At 44.3% G+C, this 21633-nt stretch overlaps 1 protein-coding gene across 2 annotated transcripts; it reads right to left on the bottom strand.

Annotated features, from left to right (window-relative positions):
• Positions 1-1226: 1226 nt before the first annotated feature.
• LOC142765497 (sulfotransferase ssu-1-like) lies at positions 1227-9232 on the bottom strand. 2 transcript variants are annotated; one of them, XM_075866564.1, is made up of 3 exons: positions 8919-9232; positions 4841-5321; positions 1227-1918 (listed from the first exon to the last, which is right to left on the bottom strand). In XM_075866564.1, exons 2-3 carry the CDS (start codon positions 5294-5296, stop codon positions 1430-1432), a joined length of 945 nt encoding a protein of 314 aa, XP_075722679.1. In that variant the 5' UTR covers positions 5297-5321; positions 8919-9232; the 3' UTR covers positions 1227-1429. The 2 variants fall into 2 exon arrangements, with proteins under 2 accessions (XP_075722679.1, XP_075722678.1); XM_075866563.1 differs by lacking the exon at positions 8919-9232 and adding an exon at positions 8108-8148.
• Positions 9233-21633: the final 12401 nt, after the last annotated feature.

Below are 21633 nucleotides of genomic sequence, written 5' to 3'. Positions count from 1 at the left end.
ACTGCGAGCGCTCAATGTAAGGTATATGCAAAACTTGTGTTTCGTTTCGACGGGAAGCTACGACACCGACAGCGTCAATCGACGTCGTGAGAGCCAAAGATCAAAAGCTACACCTGAGGGCGCTTTGTGTATGTCACATCCCCGTGATAAACACAAGGGCCGCTTGTTCCAGATTCGCAAGGTTATCATCTGTACGAGAGATAAGAGCGCTGAGGGTATTATGTCTCTCTCCCACTTACACTCTCTCTGGAATCACGTGATCGTACAGTGGCAGGGCAGCGCGGCAACGCTCCTTCGTCAGACGTCTCATTGCAGCAGTCGAGTCAGTTGGATGGCTCCCAGGCGCACGTGTCTACCCTGTCGCCCAACCACAATGCGCCCCCTCATCCAAGAAGAAAGACGCGCGCACCACGTTTCATTTCTTCCGACCAATACCGTTTCAATTAACACAGGCTTTCGTCAAACACCTTTTGCAAGTTTGCAAAGTGTCCTTCGATTTTGTCAGTGTAGCTGCACATTTATACCCGAGTTGAAAGTACTGATTGTGGTATAATTGTCCGGAAATTTTAGGTGCATGCAATCACAGATGTTGCTTTTTGGTGCTGTTTTTACATGTTCACAGGACGCAAGAATAACACTATGAAACGTTTTGACGGACTGTGGACACCGCCCTTACCATGACATATTTTGTCGTGACGTTAAATACAGGAACCTATTCCAGAGGGTCACTTTGTTTTTTGTGACTTATCAACATCACCATGAAGAAAGGTGCGATACTAAAAATATACAGAAAATGAGAAAGCTGAATATTTCTTTCACAACCAGTGAATTCATTGTAGGTAGCCTTGTGTGGTGGTTTTGGGACGTTAAACCCCGCATAATATTGTAGGTAGCTTTGTAACTTCAAGGAGGTAGTCGGTATTATTACTGGCTTGAGCAACGTCGTACTTGATTTTATTAGGCCGGGAACTAATAAAAATATGAAATTTAAATTGAGACCGAAAAAAAAACCAATATAAAGCGTAACAGTGTCACGTAGTGACAGGTGAACTTATCAGTTCCTAAACGTCCCCGAGGAAACTATACAAGGCACCGATCTTGAATAAAGTGCTTTGCAAGTGCCACGAATTTGACAGTATAACATTTGGTGAAACGCTCCCAAATCGAGAAGGTATTTCAGGTGAACCTCAAAGTTTTACCCCATAGTGTCAAGCAATCCTTACAAATAAATACCTTATTATCTTTATTGCATAATCTCAATAAATGGCAGAAAAGCGAATAGGAATAAAATGCCACTCGGCTAATTTTTTGTAGGTTGCGGTGAAAAATGGCGAGGCAAAACGAAATACGCTCTGTCGCGGGATAAACATATAGCTTCATGACGTCTTCCTATCGTCTTTTGAAGTAAAGTGCAGTTTGAGATAAGACGTCATGGGAGATCTAGGTCCCGCCATAGTTCCATCACGTCGCTTCCACTCGTTCTCGAGGCTATCCATGCCTTTGTCTGGTCTATTTGCTCCGGCGAGAAGTAATTCCTCCAATCTCCGATGATTCCTTTCCTCACAAAGCCGGAACCTTCGTGATTTTCGACTTTTCTCTCACCAACCTTGTTCGAAGGCTCTGTTGACTTTGGACACGCTTCAGGCTCCGCCTTGACTATTAGTTTTATCCGCTCTGCCGGCGGATCTTTGAAGAACACCTTCATTTTCTCGAGGCTGCAAGCATCCAAGATTCGCTGAAACAACGTTTCGTCTTCCCTAAGAGCTGCGCCGTGCTGGTCGCCGAGGAAGTCTGCAATTTTGAGCACCTGACCCTTCGTGTCTTCCTTCAGTTGCTCGTATGTTAGAAACAGGACGTTGTCATCGCCTCGGCGCTGATACCAAGGAAGGAGATGGTCGAAGTAGTCACCGTAAATGACCTGCAATAGACAAACAAGCACGAAATCGGCGTGAGTGACTAATAAGGAGTCATGGGGATCATGGGGTTAATCAGTGAATAGTGTTCAGCCCTTTCTAAACTATAGACCTTTGCATCGGGCGATGAGATGCGGTTTAGCAAACAACGCATTCTTCGTCTCTGGCATGCAGGCGATGGCTTGGAGTGTGCGTGTCGATGCTGGTATGTGTGGCGTTATCGAGGAATTAGTCGTGGATTAAGCTAACCTGTGGATTTCATTTTTCTTCATTGCTATGACGGTCAAAAATTGGTCATTGGGAAACAAGTGCGCTGTTTTTAGGTGCAGTCACAACTACAGAAAATGGAAACTGCTCTCGAAAGAAATTTGCCATGTGCATCACCAGACGCGGAGTTAATGTGGCTGTGGACTGTTCAAGTTGCATCGTTTTCCTGTTGACGAGGAGCAGCGGCTTCTGTGGCTTGCAAACTTAAACAGAAACTTTGTAGCTTCTGCGGATACTCGGGTATGTTCACAGTACTTCTTATGAGGCGAACGAACCAGAACGAGTTCGACAGCGATGCTCAACCTCGGCTATCAACAGAAGGTACGCAGTCTACGGCTATTCGAACGATGACAATATTTCCCCGATAGACAGCCCCACGTAACATTTCTCTTTTTCGCAGGTCAAAGCTTCGCGGCACCGAGAGTCACTCAAATATCGCGATTAAAAAATAGGATAAAAATGGGACGGGCAGGCACGTCATCGTCATTTGATGTAAGGGCTGGATTCTAGTGCACAGATATGAAAACAAATAAACGAGTAAGATACGGTCACTTCTTCAGAGTTGAGAAGCAATTTAGACAACAGTTAGTGCAAAGTTAACAAAAACCATCAGTGCCACGAAGTAAGGACGAACCACTACGCACCAATGCACGGCTTCATGTAAGAGCGGTAGCCGATGCGACGGCGTGGGGTAAAGAAATCTTGTTAGAAAAGCGTATGACTACAGCTCAAGAAATATATTAACTATGCTCTCGAAGTACTGTTGCTTATTCTGGAAAAGAAAGACCTGAAAAATCCTGCGCATTCTTCGAGCAGAAAGTCGGCGAAGCAATAGAAGCGGACTTGTTCGCGGCACTGTATCAATTGACCTTCAACGACTTAAACTTTGTCAGAACGCCTCATAGACTCATTTTTTAAAAAACCTGCATCATTTCAGTCAAAATTCACTGCATAAAAACTGAAATCGAACAATAAAACCGCAGCCACACTCCAACCTTCTATGCAAACAGCAAGCTTCCCGCATGCCAGAGGGGTTGCCAGACCCGAAAAGGGCTGCCCGCTAGCAATATGGCAGTGCCCACGTAAAAAACGTCTATAAGAGAAGAAAATTGCACTGAGTCTACTTCCCAAAAAATTTGCTCACATATCAATTAAAATAAAGCAGTCCCGTTATTTTACTTTTAAAGGTTTGCTTTATTTAACTCATTTGCATAAAAGCAGGGCTGTAAGATGGCTTTACTGCATCGCAAATAAATCAAAGCTGCGACGAATTTGATCCGACATGGACATGCGTAGCCGTGTAAAGTCAAGGAATAAAACTATGTCGAGTACAGTAGTTTTCGGTACTATGTAGGAGGAACTTTGTTTATGACAAGCATAGTCGCCATCGGTCATTTGGGCAAAAGCTCATGATAACTGTACTCGTTGTATTGAGCAATAGGTTGAAGAAAATGCTCCACATCCCTTCAGAAAAATGAAGCAAGCTACAATGCAGTGTGACGCCCTGCTTTAATAATTAGTATCGTTGCCCTACCACAATCCATATTGCCTAAAAGTATTTACTTTATCAAGAATCATTTCATGTACAATGTGGCACTAGGTGTTCCTAAATAAATCAAAATAGTGCTGGATGCTATGATCTGCTGGCTGTATGTGACGCATTTTTTTTTCTTCTGAAAGAGGCAAATGCACTTTTATAGGAACTTAGAGAAACGCACTTTTTTCTACTGACAATATGGTTCGGCCTGCTCAACAACTTTTTTCCAGCATGTTCTTCGCCCCTAGATAGCACAAATCTATATTTTGGCAAAATATATATAGCCAAACATCGCCAGTATTGTTGAGTAAAGTTTGTATTCGGCTCATATAGACTGACACATTTCATTTGGGCTCTAATTAGCTTGTGAAATAGCTGTAAAAGGGTTAAAATGTACGGTATATCAATATTTCCCCATAGAATTGACGTCATACTTGTGCTTCTGTCGCTGCCGTGCTTCGACGCGTGGGCCATATGACGATTACTAGACCTGAAGAGCAAGTGGTTCTTGCTTGCAAAAGGGGCACTAACTATTTTGGACTGCAATCAGGGTTCTCTTATTCATGGCATCAATTGAAGGCCTTAAAAATTGTCATAAGTGTCGGCGCAGTGCTCTTTTAATGAATGTGGCTCACTTTGATTGAGACAGTTGGAGTACTTGGCTCATTTTTCATAAAAAACTGCCTTTGCGAGCTCATGTTACAATAATAAATTGCCGTATTGTGATTACAACTGTTCTAGAAATGGAAGATACTTAGGCATGATTCATGTTCGACTGAAATTAAGCCTAGTTTCGGTTTATACATTTAGGTTTTCTAGAAAAAAAAGTGCCTCATTTGTAGCGCATTATTGCTGTCTGGATATGTTTGACTGTGATTCTTCTCTTAGCAATGGGAAAGGGAGTGGCACCTATCTTCACTGCTTCTATATGTTCACGTAGAACGCTTGCTAGGTTGTACTGTAGGTAGCGTAAACGTAGTACGTGGAAACTTTCGTACCCCTCCTTAAAATGCACAGTAACACAATGTTTTAAAATGTACGGTGTAGTAAGACAATGTTTTGAAATGTACGGCAAGCTGCCAATAGTGGCACGAATCAGCCCAATAACAATACAAAACGTTACCTTTCCCTTGAGGAACATGGACAGAAACTTCTCGAACGACACGTCCGTCACCGTCTTGGGCGTGAATCCCTTGATAAAGTGGTAGAAGGACACGGCACAGTCGTACGGGTTCCTCGTCACGTAGATGTACTTGCATTCTTGGACAGGCTGTAGGACGCTCGGCGGAAGATGCGTCATGATTGGACCACTTCTCGATGGGTTCTCGGCCGCCTCGGCACCGATCATGTCGATGAAGGGACTCAGGAGACCAAGTTCGCGGAGGGTCGGAAGCGGCTTGGCCCTGGTCAGTATGCTGTACACAATGAACTGTACCCAGTTGGTCCCGCATTTGGGATACGTTACGATGAAGACGTCTCCTTTGCGGGGCTTGTACTGGATGGCCGAGCGGACCTTTTCCTCACGGAACGCGTTGTGTAGCCACACGCCGCTGATGTCCCGGTACGACTCCTCGTCCATTGAACGCTTCGAGGGTTGTACACCGCTGTAGTATAAACAGTGTAAAAAAGGTGAAGTACCAGTCAAACTATTATAAGAATTTTCGGTATAACCTATATAACGTTACCGTACGCAATTAAATGCGAATGTAAAGGCCCAGTACAGTGCATGAAACCTGCACCGCAGAGATGTTAAGTAACCCACACAAATTAAATGAGCCTCCCTCTAATCCAAGTTTTCCTTACGCTAGTTCATCAGCCTATGACGAACGTGTGGCAGCATTTCCCATATTTCATGTAAACTTCAAGTAAGACACGCATGATTTGGACACCCCATTTATGAGAACGTTGGTATTTGGCTACATGACAAGGGTTATACACATGCGTAGTGCGGTGCAGGAAAAGGTTTATTTATTTATTTATTTATTAGAATACCCTCAGGGCCCGTAGGGCATTACAGAGGGGGTGGGTACAACATATATAACACACAAGAAAAAAAAAAACAAAATAAAGAAACAAGTATCAGATGCGCAAATCAGGAAGGCAACATAAGTCAACTAAAAATGTATAAGAATTCAAGCACATACAAGACAAAGATAGATAATGAAAACTGCGTATAGTTACAAGCATTGCTGAGAAATTGCAGTCTTGAATAACAAAGGGTCTGTTATTGATACAACGGAAGAGGGAAGGTGGTTCCAATCGGCGGCTGTTTTCGGTAAGAAGGCTGCTGAAAATAATTTGGTGCGGCAAAACGGAATGGCAACCTTATGCTGATGATCAATGCGCGATGAGTGGTATGACGGTTGTGAAATGAGGTCTCGCTTAATTGATGGATTGTGAAAAAATATCTAGGTTGAAGCACTTACTAGAACATCTTGTGCAGCGAGCTACTTTTTCCTCTATCAATACAAAATAAGCCCGGTTCCATGCGATAACGTCATTCCTGCACATCAATAATCACTGTCTTTTCCTGAAGCTTGATAGATAGAACGATTTGTTTCGCCCGTCAAGAGTTTATTTACGGCCGGCAGTGTATCAAACATCGCCTTCAGTCACTCATAAATAAAAGTGCCAAGCCCGCATGGAACGCGCAGCACAGCCACAGTGAAAGCTAGAAGAGTGGCCTTTCAGAGCCCTTTCTAAGCAGACTTTGCATAACTGATACAAGCAAACTGCTGGGTACCCACTATGCCATAAATAATCGCAATTTTTGTTTAGTAGGCCAGCATTCACTATGCTATCTTTGGTTATTCTTTGGAGAAGCGTGGTATTCGCTACACATTTGTTAAATATTTTGTTCAATTTTCATGCAGTGCCCGACGATGATGAAGAATTATGCCTGAAGTAGGTATGCGCCACAGTTCATAGGTGATCAAGAACAAGTTTTCTAATAGAGCACCGCATGACCCACTCGTTACGCAATTAGCATTGTGTGACGCCTGGCTGCTTCTTTGATGTTGTAAAACGCTTCACTACTCATATTACCATGGTTCTTTTCCGGGCGAGTGGCTCAATGGTAGAATACTGGGCAGGGGTGCAGTGGACCTTGGAACGAATCCTATTTTGTTTTTAGTGTTTTTATTTGCTGAGTTTTGTTTTTTAATTCGATACTGATTACACACACCGGCAGCGGTGGCGAACAACTACGGCTCCACATGTAACCCTTGTTCTGATTTCATAGCAGCTTTCGCTGCAAAACAAGCATTGAAAAATCGCCATTACTTTAACAGCAGTTATTGTTCATGACATCTTACTTTGTCCAACGTAAATGTTCGCTCTAAATCTGGCCTGCGGAGTTCCTGTTATAGTCGCTTGTGTTTCAATAAAAAGTCACTTGAATGTCAGCACTTTATCGTGTTCATTTCTCGTCTTCGTTTGTGTTTTTCGCACTATTAGCCACGATGGTGCTAATATTTATTTACAACTGTCTTTAGCCTTGAATTATTGCTCAGCTTCATTAGGACTTGCGAATGCATTTTGTAATATGAAATGGTTGAGCACGCAGTGCGAAAACGAAAGTGGCATGATTAACAACAGGAATTTCAGAGGAGGCCTGTTTATATATCTAAAATAATTTGTTGCGAACGTTCACCTCTTACAGATAGCGCCGTGTATCACGGGATGCATACTTGATTGAAGCTGAAGCGCGAATGTCAAGCTGAGTGGTTCCAGCACTAATTGACGCAAATTGTGCCCATTTTATGGAAGTATTTTTCTAACTTTTCTGTGATCTTAATAAACGAATATTTTCGTAGAGCTGGTGCTATAGTGAGCTTTCATGGGGTTCTTTTTTAGGTAAGAAGAACATTCTGTTTATGAGCAACGTGGTCTAGTTATTTACCTTTTTTATTGTTGTGGTGGTGGCAGTACATAAAAAAGCAGGTGTTGTCTTGTAGAAAAAAACCCATTACCGAGAAATTTCACCTCATGGCTTCTGCGTTCTCTCTAAACAGCCAATTATTCATGGGGCTTTTTTTACTTGTTTCGGATATCGAAATTGCTGAAGCACCGTATTTAAAAAAAATCCGGTATAAATGACGATAAAGCAAATATGTGACAGACAACGTGTAGCCGAAATCAGGCACGTAAAAGATTGAGGAATTGTTATTTCTATAAGGCAAGCGCTTCAAAATTGCGACATGACTTTAAGGTGCTTTCATCGGAGAGTGACTTAGTGATAATTTCTTCGGAATGATTCACAAACGTTATGGACATCATCCTCATTAACGGTATAATGCCACACTATACACTTTCAACACCGATATCCAATACTTGTTTATGAAAGGTAACAATAGCAACAAGCCGCCAAAGAGAGCTTGTTGCAACTTACGGCAAAGTAGGGGTTGCGGCATTCATGCAAGGCTCGATTCCTCGAGACACGTTATGTTGTTTTTTTTCCTGGTGGACGAGCAGGTCAACAAGGAGTTCTTCACGGCATTGAAGCTTTCAAACCCTTCACCAAAGGTGCTTCTCTCTTTACAGCTATTTGTAGAGTATTCCGAACATAAGACGTAAGAAAGTGAATTTGCTTAGGCCCTTCTTGCGGGCGCTACTGATCATAATGTTACGAGTAACTTCTTTAATAATCTATTAAGAACGCACAAAACTCGACGAGCAAGATGACGCCAGTCCAGCATCAAACAAAACTCACTTTGTCCTTCTCTTTCATGCAGCCGTGTTTAGCGGCTGTTATGTATCAATATTGTAGACGCTTGTACCAACATACCAGCAGAACATTGTCGAGAACAGAACATTATCAACTCGAAGTTATATGCTGCCTCAAGGTTATTATAAGCAAGCTCTATCCGTTCCTCCTGTTTAGTTTTGTTCGCATCAGTTGCAGAAGGACGAGAAATTATTAGTACGCGGACATCACTGCATTTCGACACCATTGAAATACAGCCGTTGTGGCAGAAAACAAAGCGTACATCTGTGATATTAGCAGGCAAAATCCTGCATAACAAACCACACAGAAAGTCACAGAACAGGATACACGGAAAACGGCAGAACGGGCCACACGGGAAGTCATTCGCGTAAAGTGCAATGAGAACTGCACATGTGCATGTAGGTAAACAAGTTCTGAGTTGCATCGTGTTTGCACGCATATAGAATGTATGGGAGATGAAAAAAAAGAACCTTACCTATCAGTACGCAGCGTTGTTGATTAGGGTATCTTCTTGGTTGATCAACTGGGAGTGAGCGCATAAAAACAAGCGGCTCCTTTCAATAAGCTCGAAGAAATCGACAGTTGCTGAGAGGAACGAACGTTATTCCAGTAGTCGTCGGACGAAAACACACGCGAGAAGCAACGACCCCCTGCAAGGAAAAGCAGGTTCGGCCCCGTCGAGCAAGTATCTTGATTGCGTGAACCTTGCCCCCCCGTGCATAGACAACTAAGCGTTCAGACAGCGGCGTGGCGAAAACGACGGATATTTTCGACTCCCCGGCTCTGACTGAAGGAAAGTACACGAGGAGTGTTGCGATAAGACGGAGGCGGTATCGCACAAGATGTTTACGTGCTGATTTTGAGAAAAGGACTGTATCTTGAGCGCTGTTGACAGACTAGCCAGAATGTGGACGTTGAGCGCTTGTCTGAGACGGCGATGTACACGCCTGGCCAGACATGAAGGCAAGACGCGTGCGTAGAGGGTACCTAAAGTGCTGCCATGCAAAATTGTCCTACGTTTGGATTCCTGTTTACGCCTAAGTGTGGAGTTAAATGAAGTTTGATTGATTGATATGTGGGATTTAACGTCCCAAAATCACCATATGATTATGAAAGAAGCCGTAGTGGAGGTCTCCGGAAATTTCGACCACCTGGGGTTCTTTAACGTGCACACAAATCTGAACACACGGGCATACCACATTTCCGCCTCCATCGGAAATGCAGCCGCCGCAGCCTGGATTCGATCCCGCGACCAGCGGGTCAGCAGCCGAGCGCCTTATCCACTAGACCACCGCGGCGGGGCCTTAAATGAAGTTTGACCAGAGGTTACAGTGGTCAAGAATAATGATGGCTAGAATGTTGGTAAAATCGCTTTAACTGTCAGTTGACGAGATAGGTTTGTCGGGACATTACACAAATAGTAAAAACTCACTAGAAACAATAACACAACTAAAGTACACACACACACACACACACACACACACGCACACGCACACGCACACGCACACACGCACACGCACACGCACATGCACACGCACACAAAATCACACACAGACCGACAGACAGTTTGTGTGTGCAATATGTGTTTTCGTGTGTGTTCTTTCGTTGTGTAATCAAGTGCACTTTTATATTCATAAATATGGACTACGCTGGTGCCAATATTACCTCCTTAAGGCTGTGATGGGGCTGTCACAGTTTTAAATTAAGATTGCGAACACAGGTGCGTGTGTGAATGCAATGTTCAGATGAAGATCAAATCTCATTGAATATCGCCAGAAGGTGATGCAATTTAGCTTCTTCCAAAAATTGTTGGACATTGAGTGACATGTTAAGTAGCTCTGTTAATGGAAATTTATATGGCAGATAGTGTTTAGCTTTGAAGCAGGAAAATTAGAAGTAGAACATTTCAAATGAAAGCAACATGGCAACCGCCTTGAGCAACAGCCTGCTACAAAGCAAGAAATCATACATTTTGGGTATACATTGTATGCAAGTATAAATAAGTTCTATGGTAGTCCTCCAATACATTAAACATTTTGGAGCAGTTAAAACGTGACATTATTTGTTGGCTATATGCATTGATATTTATAAGTACGAATGGTATCTGTTCTACGGAAACAATGAACAGAGTATAACAACATTCCATTTAGTTATAAAAACCTTTCGGCTGTTCACGGGTACATAAAACTAGATAAGCCAACAATTTTTTTCTGCATACCTGCTTAAGAGTGTGACACATGCACCAAACGGTGTTTCAAATGTTTAATGCGACCTAATTTTAGGATATACAAACTTCATCACCTCATCTACAACTGTGCATGAAATGCACCGACATGGTAGCACGGGTGGAGCTGCCGAAAAAGAAAGCTGTTATAATTTTTTGTCAGCCGATAAACCACATAGGTTCCGGCTCACATCAACCCACAACGGCTATCTTTGTCGTACAAGGTGGCGCTGCATTCCATGGGAATGAAGGCTTTTGGTGGGCGTTTTGTTCGGTCTGACGCAACAGGTCTGATGCAACATTCATATGGTCCCAGACAGGCAGGCCATGTTATTGTGGCCTAACAATTACAAAAGCAGACTTTATAGTACCTCAGATACCACAGACTATCTGTTTTAAATATGAAAACTTGAAAACCATTGTGAAATGACACTATGTGCGCCGTACGACGACCACCACGAGGCAAATCATTCGGCATGTCTTTTTAAAAGCCGTGCGATGAATGGAACCGGCCTGACGTCAGTGAGACAGTGAAATTCGAAACGGGGCGCTTTTCATCGTCATATGCTGGAGTTTTATGTTTTGAGAGCTAGTAATATCTGTTACTGTGCATTGTTTTGAAAATTATTTTTGTGTTCGTCTTACCGTTGAGCACTACACGCACTCCAGTGCAGCAAAGTGCAGAAAAGAGCATATTTGGGTCCTTCAGGACGCACTACATGTCAGGCAACGCTTGAAAAAGCAAAAATTGTAGAAGATTGTGTAGGATTAGAGACGATAGTATCTCTTGGGATACTACGACGCAGGGATTTTGGTTTGTCTGTCTGTCTGTGTGTAATCTCTGCTTTTTGGCCGTCACCAGATTAAGCCAATGACAAAAGTTTAACCCCTTCCTAAGCGACCAACCATCTTAATCGAGTTTTTGTGTTCATACGTGCTCATATTGTCAAGAAAAGAAAGCAAATACTACACATATTTTGGCGCAAAAGCAGCATGGGGTCGTTCGGTAGTATGTTATTTCAACTTTAAAATGACTTGATAGGTAAATAAAGATACCGCAGTGCTTACTAGGTGGCACTGGGAAAATGACACTATGACAAAACAAAAAAAAGCAAAAACGGGTGTTTCATACGCTTCAACAAAACAACGTGCTGCTGCCGTCAACTAGTGACTTAGAGTTCTAAAAAAATAGTTCTAAAAAAATACGTTCCACAACATTTGCCATCGTAGCACGCAGATACGCCACCATTTTAGGGGCGAAGCTCCTTGAGGCACGGGTCGGTCGTCCCCTGTATGTATTCATGTAACCACCTAAAAGCATACCAGTGGAGTTAATGATGGCGAGTGGGGCGAAGCTTCGGAGGGTTTTACCGCCAAATCGTGAATGATCCGCTAGCCGCCTCCGTCCATCGTCGGTATGTTTGTCTGCTTGGCGCACGCATGGACGGACGAACGCAGGGATGGACGCACGCATGTACGCATGAATGGGCGCACTGACAGACGGGCGGAAAGACGGACGGATGCACGAACGGACGGATAGACGCACGGACGGACGGATGGAAGCAAGAACGAACGAACAGGCGAAGCGCGGACCGACTGACGGACGCTTCGCCCCACTTATCATCATTCATTCCACAAATACGCTGTGAAAAATAGACCAAATATCGAATTGAACTCAATTGCTGATCTATTCAATGACACGGCGTTCTTACTGGGGGTATTGTGTTAGAAAGGAAATCCTGAGTGACCCCAGGTCACGTGTATCCAAAAACTTGTTACGCTGCTATGCCGCATGAACTTACTACCTCAATAAAGTCCCGAGTTCATGGCTGAATACCCATACCATAGCTTCCTCCTCGACTGAATCGCGTTTCCGTCCTCTCTTTTTTTTTCTGAACTTGGAACATGCGCTGACTCACCAAAGTTGCTAGAGCATGTTGTAATAGCTCTTCAAGACACCCAGTAGCTGTTCGTTTTTTTTTCTCACACAACAAGATAGGTGAAGGAAAAGAAATTGCAGAAATGCTGGGGATACTGCAACTTCGTTGAGCACCATCTATGGTTTAACAAATGTTCGTGTTCAAGAAGCACAAATATAAAATCAACAAGAAATAATTGTGCAAGCCCAGAGGGAAATGTAGATCACCAGGCAAGAATACACAGTGCAAAACCAATAATTACTATACAGTTGTAAAAAAAAAAGAAGTTTGTACTTCTAGCATCGTATACGAACGTGACAATAGAAAAGAAGGCCTAATACCATAATGGTCTCAGCTTGGTGAGAAAAAGTCACATAAAACCAGTATACAAAGTAAGAAAAGCGCAGTCGCATAAACAACTTAGCTAATCTGACAGTACTCAATGCGTCCGCTTTAAATACTTGCTGCTCGAATGTGTTTAGATTGGCCAGTATTGACTGGTAAGCCATGTTTGTGCGATGTGTATTGGTACTCTAAATCACCAAGATATATCGCTGAGGCACTCAGTGCGTGTTTCGTTTCAGATAAATGCTGTGGTGCAGCGAAATATCAAGTACGCGTGCTCGGAAACACGAGTGTACATGCTCTCTCGTGAGCCTTCGCTGCATTAGTTTTCACTTCCGAAGTCTCACTCCCAAAAGTTCGCGCAGCTTTATACTGATTGCTTTAACTCGTTCCCACTGGTGGTCCTGATCCCCGCGATATCAGCAGCCCGCTCCTCTGATACTAAGATATTGCTGTTTTGGCGACATAAATTCGATTGCATGTTCAAACGAAATGATACAATCTTTCTTCGCATATATATAAGTGAAACGACGTTTGACTCGAGTGGAGTTTCATGCGAAACATGGAAAAACTAGGTTTAGAAGTTATTGGACCTGACGCTGAAAAAAAGAAACACACAAGTACTTCCTTGATAATTAGCAAACAGAGAAGGGGAAAATATGCCGTAAAAAGCGAAAGCTTACCGATGACAATCGAAAAAAAAACTGCGACACACGTTTTGCAACTGCCAGGAACGTTGTGTGCTCCTTCCGGTGTTACTGGCGCTTTTTAACAATTGCACCTGCCACAAGAGACTACTTGTCTCACTTATGCGGAAAACATGCAACAAGGTAGGAAAAAAATTCGACAGATCTCATGTACCTGGGAATCGACGTTATGCGAGGAATGCGGATTAAAAGTGACCGTGTTGCAATTTTTTTATTGAGCGACACGCCACGAAATGACGCTACATATATGTACAAATGTTGCACGCACGTAAATGTGTTGAAGAGTTGCAGATGTTTATATAACCAGTTGTTTGCACTTGCGCAACGATGCCAACTGAAACATGTGTATTAGTAACATTGATTGATTTAAATGTGGGGTTCAACGTCACAAAACCTCCATATGATTATGATAGACGCCGTTGTGGAGGACACCGGAAATTTCGACCGCCTTGAGTTTTTTAACGTGCACCCAAATATGAGCACGTGGGCCTAAAACATTTCCGCCTCCATCAGAAATGCAGCCGCCGCAGCCGAGATTCGATCCCGCGACCTGCGGGTCAGCAGCGCAGTACCTTAGCCATTAGACCACCGTGGCAGGGTGAATTAGCGACACCAGAAGCTGATATGAAGCGCTGATGCTCGCGAGGTTGCTGGCCCTGGACAATGCTACATAAATCAACTTCAGCGCATGGCAACTAACCACAATTGACGTTAACCCGACGTGACGGCTGTATCAAAGGAGTACATATGTTGTTTATAAAATTGGGTAAGCAGCACTGCAACTACTGTTGACGTTTCACCAAGATTAGCGTCTATTCAAAAAGTAATTCTGAGAGTTGACGTAGCTCTGCAGTAAAATACTTCATTGCCATGCAGAATGATTGGGTTCGATTCTAGCTGGGACCCTGAAATTTATTCTGCGCATTCGTCGGGTCGACGCTATGGAGGTCGGGTATTTCTTAACGTTCCCACGTTATACTTGCCCATGTGTGTTCTCGTCCTTCCTGGGTAGATACTAAGTGTATATCACCTGTGGCACATACCCTCATACCAGTGACATGTACCTGCCTGTGGGTATGTGCCACTGTCTGGTGGGAAGTTTTTGACGACGTACGCGATGGGATTGTAACATTATTCATTTCTTGACCAGCACGTCATATTCGTCAAACCATCTTACTCTGTCATGGTAATTTTGGTTGACGCCAAGTTAAGGGAGTGACCATGAGAGAACCCAAGCGGCGAGATAGATAGATAGATAGATAGATAGATAGATAGATAGATAGATAGATAGATAGATACGACCGCAGCTCTTCGACTAGCCTGTGTAACGCTGTCTTTCCATATACACCGCGCTCCCCTGGCCGCAGGTGTTAGGGCTGTGCCAAGTAGGTCACGTCTTTCTTCGCAATGCGTGTACGTTTATGTCACTATCTTCCTAGCCTGTCACCGCTCGCCCCATGTCACTTCAATGCTTCACACTCTCCACCGCTTGCAATGCTCGAGCCCATTTCTAATGTGGGAATCATCTCAACCGCTTCACCTCTCTTCATCTATCGGGGAGAAGAAGTTGCGAGTTGGCGGGTGCGCGCACTGCGCGCGCTGCGTGCGCCTCGAGAATCTCGCGGCACCGACAATGCATGTGAACAGCGCGCCGCTGCTAGCCGCGCGATTGCGCCGACGGGTGGGGCGCTGCTGAGGCATGCTTCCCGCTAATATGTGCGTAACTTCTCCGGATGTCACTGGCGTTGCGAAGTTTAGCGAAGCCTATTGCGTTCGCGAGTGGCAACGTCAACACCGACGAAGTGGGAGCCAGGGAAGCCGAACGCAAGCGTCGGCAGTGGAAGACCAGCCACATCAACGAGGCGTGAGAGAACATCGATCGCCTTCGAGGATACAGACGGCGCGCGGATAACACCGACAAGACGCGAGCCATGGAAGCCGAGCGCAAGCGTCTTCGACGCGTCCCGCCTCCCATGCCTTTGTGTTTCAAACAAACGTTTCTCGAGTAAATGCTACACCAAGTTTCTCTTGAAACCGTTACTCCAGCCCCCGCGTCGACACCCGTTGCAGCCGGGTCAGCGCCGTGCGCACCGCTGCTGCTTTGCATCCCATCAGGGTTCCCTTCGCAGAGGTGGTTCATAGTTCTTTTTTTTTAATAAAAGTGACATACGTATTATTCAACATTCAGAGCACATGACGCCCCGCCGCGCGCCTTAAGCATTGTGCTCTCTACAATGACGGTTTTGGTAGATCCGTAGCAAGGAAGATTGTCGCCCATCCGACAAAATACCGTTGGCAGCCTCGCCACTCTCGAACAACGTAAAAAATCTTCTACATTCTCTTTTTAGTACAATTTTGTGCGCATTAGATAGTAAAATTGCGTGGCAAGTGTGGCGTATCAATAAGTACCATCTATACATAACGCCAACAATTTCTGAGAAGAGGTGAACTTGAGCTGAATGATTGAAAATGTAGTGGCTCGTCACTTTTAATTCTCAACATGTTGCTGCCTCGTGAAGACCATACCTTGTGCCTGCTTGCATTGAACAAATCAGTGTTTCTTTTTTTTTTTGGTGGTTATCGAGCTGCGTTGAAAGGATTCCTTGCGCTATTGCAGAGATAAAAAAAAAAAACTGAGACAGCTTGCAGCGCCAAGTGGCAAGGCTGGGTCACAACGGAGCTGAAGGATACCTAGCTGGCATTGGCTTAGTAGAGCTATGTTTGTTTGTTTGTTTCTCTAAACTCGTGTCTCACACCCACTCAGGGTGTGGGCTATGGGGGCTGCCACTTATTTCTCTAATATATCGAACATGGGCCTGCTTTCCATTTCTCTTTAATGCGATGTCATTAAATATCTTCTTTCACAGAAATCACCGTTTGGCAGTGATGTCAGTGTCATTGTTTGTGAGCGAAAAAAAATCACCTTGTTCATGATCGCAAAATGCTGCAAATGCAAATAGGTTAGACAATTTTCGTGGTAGGAGTGAGGATTGCGCCCGGGAGTTTTTTTACCAAGTAGCCATTCTACTAACAAAAATGCCACGTGTCTGCATGAAAACGCAGTGGAACTAGCTTTAATGTTTTACCAACACACAAGCCAAGTATGAAAGCTTTACAATACAACATGTAATATAACAGTATTGTGGCTTGGTTGAAGCGCAAACTGCCATCGTACGTCCAGAAAAGTGCTCATAATAGCGACTTCATGGTTTAAAGCCGGCCACTTATTACAAAAGGCGCACGCATTACTACGCGTTACTACGCGTATTCCTTTTAGACCACGTAGTGGGTGAACTACAAGGCCGAAAACATTTTACGCGCATTATTGCTCGTCGTTTAAATAATGCTGCACAATGCACAGATTGCGGCCGCATTCGAAAGCACCACTGACACAAGCCACTTTCACCTTTATAAATTACACTGAACTCATACACAGTTTATTATTTGCGAGTAACATCATACAATAAAGAGAATGAACCAACTGGTTGAAGTGCCCACAAGAGACGGGATTGTGCTATCGCATTTAACTCTTAAAAGCGAAGTTTAAGCTGGCCCCAGAAACTCAGCGCTATAGTTTCGGTTCAAAGGAACAAGTGCTCTCGTAGCGGTTGTCGGGCATCCTAAGATCTGGTTGAAGGAAGTGAGGTCGACGTAGATGTTCGCGTTTGTTGTGTTTTACCGGTTTTTGCTCATAAAGGTGTTTGAATCAACTGTGAAGAAGTCATCGTTTTTCATTTTTTTATTCGTTAATTTATGAATTTCGAGTCGCACGGAGCACAGCAAGACTCGTGTTTAACACTTGCCTCGGCTCCCCCTTGCCACTTGCTCAACGATATTGCATGTTGAATCGCGCTTGGTTGTCACGCTCGGTTAGTGTGCCAAGTATGAATACGGCAAAGATAAGACATTTGATGTAGCGTGCAGCTAACGGAAGCCGCAGTATGCCTGATAAGTGAGATCTACTGTGCCTTAGACGAAGATGATTAGATTTGGGCATCACGTGTTTCGTGCAGCTCTACCGTGCGTTAGCCCCAGAATTTCCAGATAGGTGAAGGTTCTCGTGGTTTCCTAGTGGATAGATAGATTTGTGGGGTTTAACGTCCCAAAACCACCATATGATTATGAGAGACGCCGTAGTGGAGGACTCCGGAAACTTTGACCACCTGGGGTTCTTTAACGTGCACCCAAATCTGAGTACACGGGCCTACAACATTTCCGCCTCCATCGGAAACGCAGCCGCCGCAGCCGGGATTTGAACCCACTACCTGCGAGTCAGCAGCCGAGTACTTTAGCCACTAGACCACCGCGGCGGGGCGTGGTTTTCTAGTGGCAACAGGTGAGAACAAATATTTGTACCTATTATTTGAGCGCCTTCGCGGAAACGAAACGAGAAATGGATTGCGTACAGCGCGATACAGTATATCGTCACCCAACTGCAGTTTGCAAGCATCTCTAAGGGACAGCGCCATTTTTTTATGAGAAAGAATACGCTGTTAGGTACAGAGGGTGGTTGACGAACGATGATCGATGACCAAAGCCGTTCGCGCACTGGCCAGGTCTCACCATAAGGAGCTTCGCCCCTGAAAAAGCTCGGCGTTCTTGTGGACTTCGCAAAGACAATTCAAATTGGTCGCGAAAGTTCGGGCGAAAAGTCACTCAGAAGCTATTGCAATGCACATCAGCAAGGGGAGTTATTGGCGCCGCGATTGAAGCGCGACTATTGTTGAAGGGAACACACACAAACGACATTTATTTCTCCCTATGATATTATGTAGGTGTAATGAGTAGAGAATCTATGACACTTTTTATTATTCGAAAACTTCTCTACCCTAGAGCCTTCTGCCCACGCCGTTATTATTTAGTGCAGTGCTTGCACTGCCTGGAAAGGCATGCTCTTAAACTTCGTCTGTTATTACACGTGTTCCCCTCACGTGTTCCGCACTTGCTTGCGTTCTCTGTTGTTTGCTGAGTTGTGAGGTACGTTTTGTGGTTGGTGGACGTCTTGAGTTCAGTGTCCCTCGGGCAGCGGAAGAATGCGGATCACGTGTAATGCCGAGCTCTTGAGTTGGTACCTGCGGAAACGATGTGCTATGCAAGGATGTAGAAGCAACGAAGGTATGCCTCGTGACCCATGTTTTATAGATAAGAAACAAGGACAGTGGTTGGGAATACTGTGCTCGACGGACTTTTACGCATAAGCTTTCCTGCGGCCTGGTTTCCTTCTTGAACATGCAGTGCCTATACTATTCGTGTGATCGTTGAACAGATCACCAAGTCATCCATTGCGCTACAAGTCATATGCCTGCTAATGATTGATTGATTAATATGTGGGGTTGAACGTCCCGAAACCACCATATGATTATGAACTATGCCATAAAGAGAGCTCCGAAAATTCAGAATACCTGAGATTCTTTAACGTGCACCCAAATATCAGCCCACTGGCCTACAACATTTCCGCCTCCATCGGAAATGCAGCCGCCGCTATCGGGACTGTCTGCTTTTGAATATGTAACAGTATTTTTTCAGAGCACAATACTAAACATAACGCATGTAGTGTCCGCAGACTGTTTGAGCTTATTACCTTTGTAAACAGTCTAAAAACTTTCAGTTGCTCCGCCGTGGCGGTCTGGTGGCTAATGTACTCAGTCACTGACGCGCAAGCCGCGAGTCTGAATCCCTGCTGTGGCGGCTGCATTTTCGATGGAGGCGAAAATGGTGTTGGCCCGTGTGCTCAGAATTGGGTGCACGTTAAAGAATCACAGGTGGTCTGAATTTTCGGAGCTCTCCGCTACGGCGTATCTCATAACTAACTATATTGTGCTTTTGGGACGTAGACCCCACATATTGATCAATCAATAAATTTGAGTTACGGTTACCAATGAATATAGCTGAAAAGCCATAACTTTGGCTCGACTAGGTGTCTTTTTTTTCTTGTTAGAGCTGGAGAGTACATGCATGGTGCACGGTCAAGAACCTGCGTATCTGCGAAGCAAATAAGCAACGCTGCCGGAATCCAGGCGGTGCTGTCATCGCATGCAGTTTTGATCCCCATTACATTTACGGCCATGTGATCGCTTTGGCCCTGTCGTAAGTGTCACAACATTGTTGTACACTACTGCAGGCAAACTGTACGTGTGCGAGCAGGCCCATCTCCTTCCGGCCTCGAAGATCATTGTAATGAAGGGGTGTCATCATCTTGCCGAGTAATTGAGTGAGTGACAACCTTAGGAATCGCATGGGTGAGGAGTAAGGGAGGCCATAAGCAACGTAGAGCGTCACACTGGGCTGTCTATTTCATAGAACGCTTGTACCCTTGTCTCAAATTTTCTAGTTGTTTTACCGCAAATTCTGGGAGCTGCTGCTCCCTTCTTGCGAGAATGGATGAAGAAGCCTCTCAGGATTTTCGAGGTGGACAACCGCTACGTCTGGCAGCGGCTAGAAAACGTGGGACCACCTCAAGTGGCACAGACAGCGAGGCAACGGAGCTCTATTCCGACGGTTTCGAGCCATCGGATGACGACTACACAGTCGTCATGAGCCGCAATGCAAAAAGAAGACTGCTACGAACATCGTCGGCGACGAGTATATCCACCGTGCAGAGTGGATATACTCGTTATCAAAACCAACCAAGTTATCAAAACCAAGCGTAGAAAAAAAAAATTTTCCGCATGATGCGACATGAACGTACATTGGAGGATAACTGAGTCTTTGAAGACTACGCGATTAATTTGTTGTGCGAATGTCTCGCTGCCACATGTACGTAAATTTAAAGGTTGGTATTGTTATCAGCCAGCGGATGATGCAGGTGGACAACAAAGCACAGAGTTTGTAGCGCAGGCTCGACCATGTGCCATATGTAGCCTAATAAATACAAAAACGCAGTGTACGCTTAGTAATGCTGGAACGTTGCGAAAGCCTGTAGTAGATATAAATTCTAAGTACACCTGTATATCGTACCAGGTAGGGTCGACTTTAGTTCAGTAAAACACACTATCATGGCAATGAAAACTTCGTGCTGAAGTTAGGATGTGAACATGACCGGTCGGGTGTACATATAAAGCATCCCAAACAATGCTTCGTTAATTTCGTCGCACATGCGTCTGTTAATTAAGCATATACGTTTACATACGCTCCTATTACTGCAGTGACGTCGAAAAAAGTTTGAAGTGATTGAATGCAGTCATACGAAGCTTCTCGAGAGATGACACAGTTTCAAATGCTTTGACAAAGGTGGACAGCATTGGTTTGTGCAGGTTTCAAGTTATTGCACGCCTTGTTTTAGGCAACGAAGTAAAGCCTGCGTACTTCCATTATACGCCATGAAAAGGGAGTGAACTTGTTTAGCCACAACGTGGCGCATGGACGCTGGCCGGCGCCGTCGCGGCTCTCAGCGCGAGGGTGTAGTTAACTGCGATGCAGCTAGCTTCCGGGTGTGTCTGTGAAGTTTTAACACGCCAATTCATCCCATTTCGTTTATACAGCGTACGTTTGCAACTGCGTGTCGCAGAAGTGTTTGCCGAATGCACCCAAGCAATTTTCGCCACTTCCAAATCTCGTGCTCATCCACTTGAAACTTGAAAGCAGAATTCACCGTTTTTTCCTAATGCCAAATGTAAAAAATGACGCTGTATTGGACGAATGTTACAAAGCTTGAAGTTTCTCGGTGAGCACAATCCAGCAAAGGTGCACTATTAGGAATAATAAACTGAAGTGTGAAGATGAGTTAAATGTTACTCGGTGCGAAAAAAAAGTGGTGAAGAACCAGTCGAGGAGATAAGAAAAAAAAATAAGCATGGATGAAAGGTAAGGAAACGTGATGTGTATTCTATGTGAATAGTGTTCGTTGTGAACTATATAACAGACAACGGGCTTAGTCTCACTGAACAAGTGTAGATTCAATTGGTTTTGTGGAAAAAATCATTGATGAACCAACCCAGTCCACTTTTTTGCAACTCAGTTTCAAAAACTGTTTTATTGTTCCAGTACCAGGCACAA

The sequence above is a fragment of the Rhipicephalus microplus genome, chromosome 6, assembly GCF_043290135.1.
Source record: "Rhipicephalus microplus isolate Deutch F79 chromosome 6, USDA_Rmic, whole genome shotgun sequence".
NCBI classification, from domain to species: domain Eukaryota; kingdom Metazoa; phylum Arthropoda; class Arachnida; order Ixodida; family Ixodidae; genus Rhipicephalus; species Rhipicephalus microplus.
The sequence above is the reverse complement of the archived record's forward strand: the minus strand, read 5'-3'. Positions and strand labels throughout refer to the sequence as shown.

Bases quoted from the DNA above. Each gene is read 5' to 3' on its own strand.
- LOC142765497 (XM_075866563.1), bottom strand. From the start codon at position 8,133: ATGAATGCCGCAACCCCTACTTTGCC. The intron at 5,322-8,107 runs GTAAGTTGCAAC...TTTATACTACAG, and splicing joins GCCGCAACCCCTACTTTGCC to CGGTGTACAACCCTCGAAGC. The intron at 1,919-4,840 runs GTAACGTTTTGT...TGTCTATTGCAG, and splicing joins CCATGTTCCTCAAGGGAAAG to GTCATTTACGGTGACTACTT.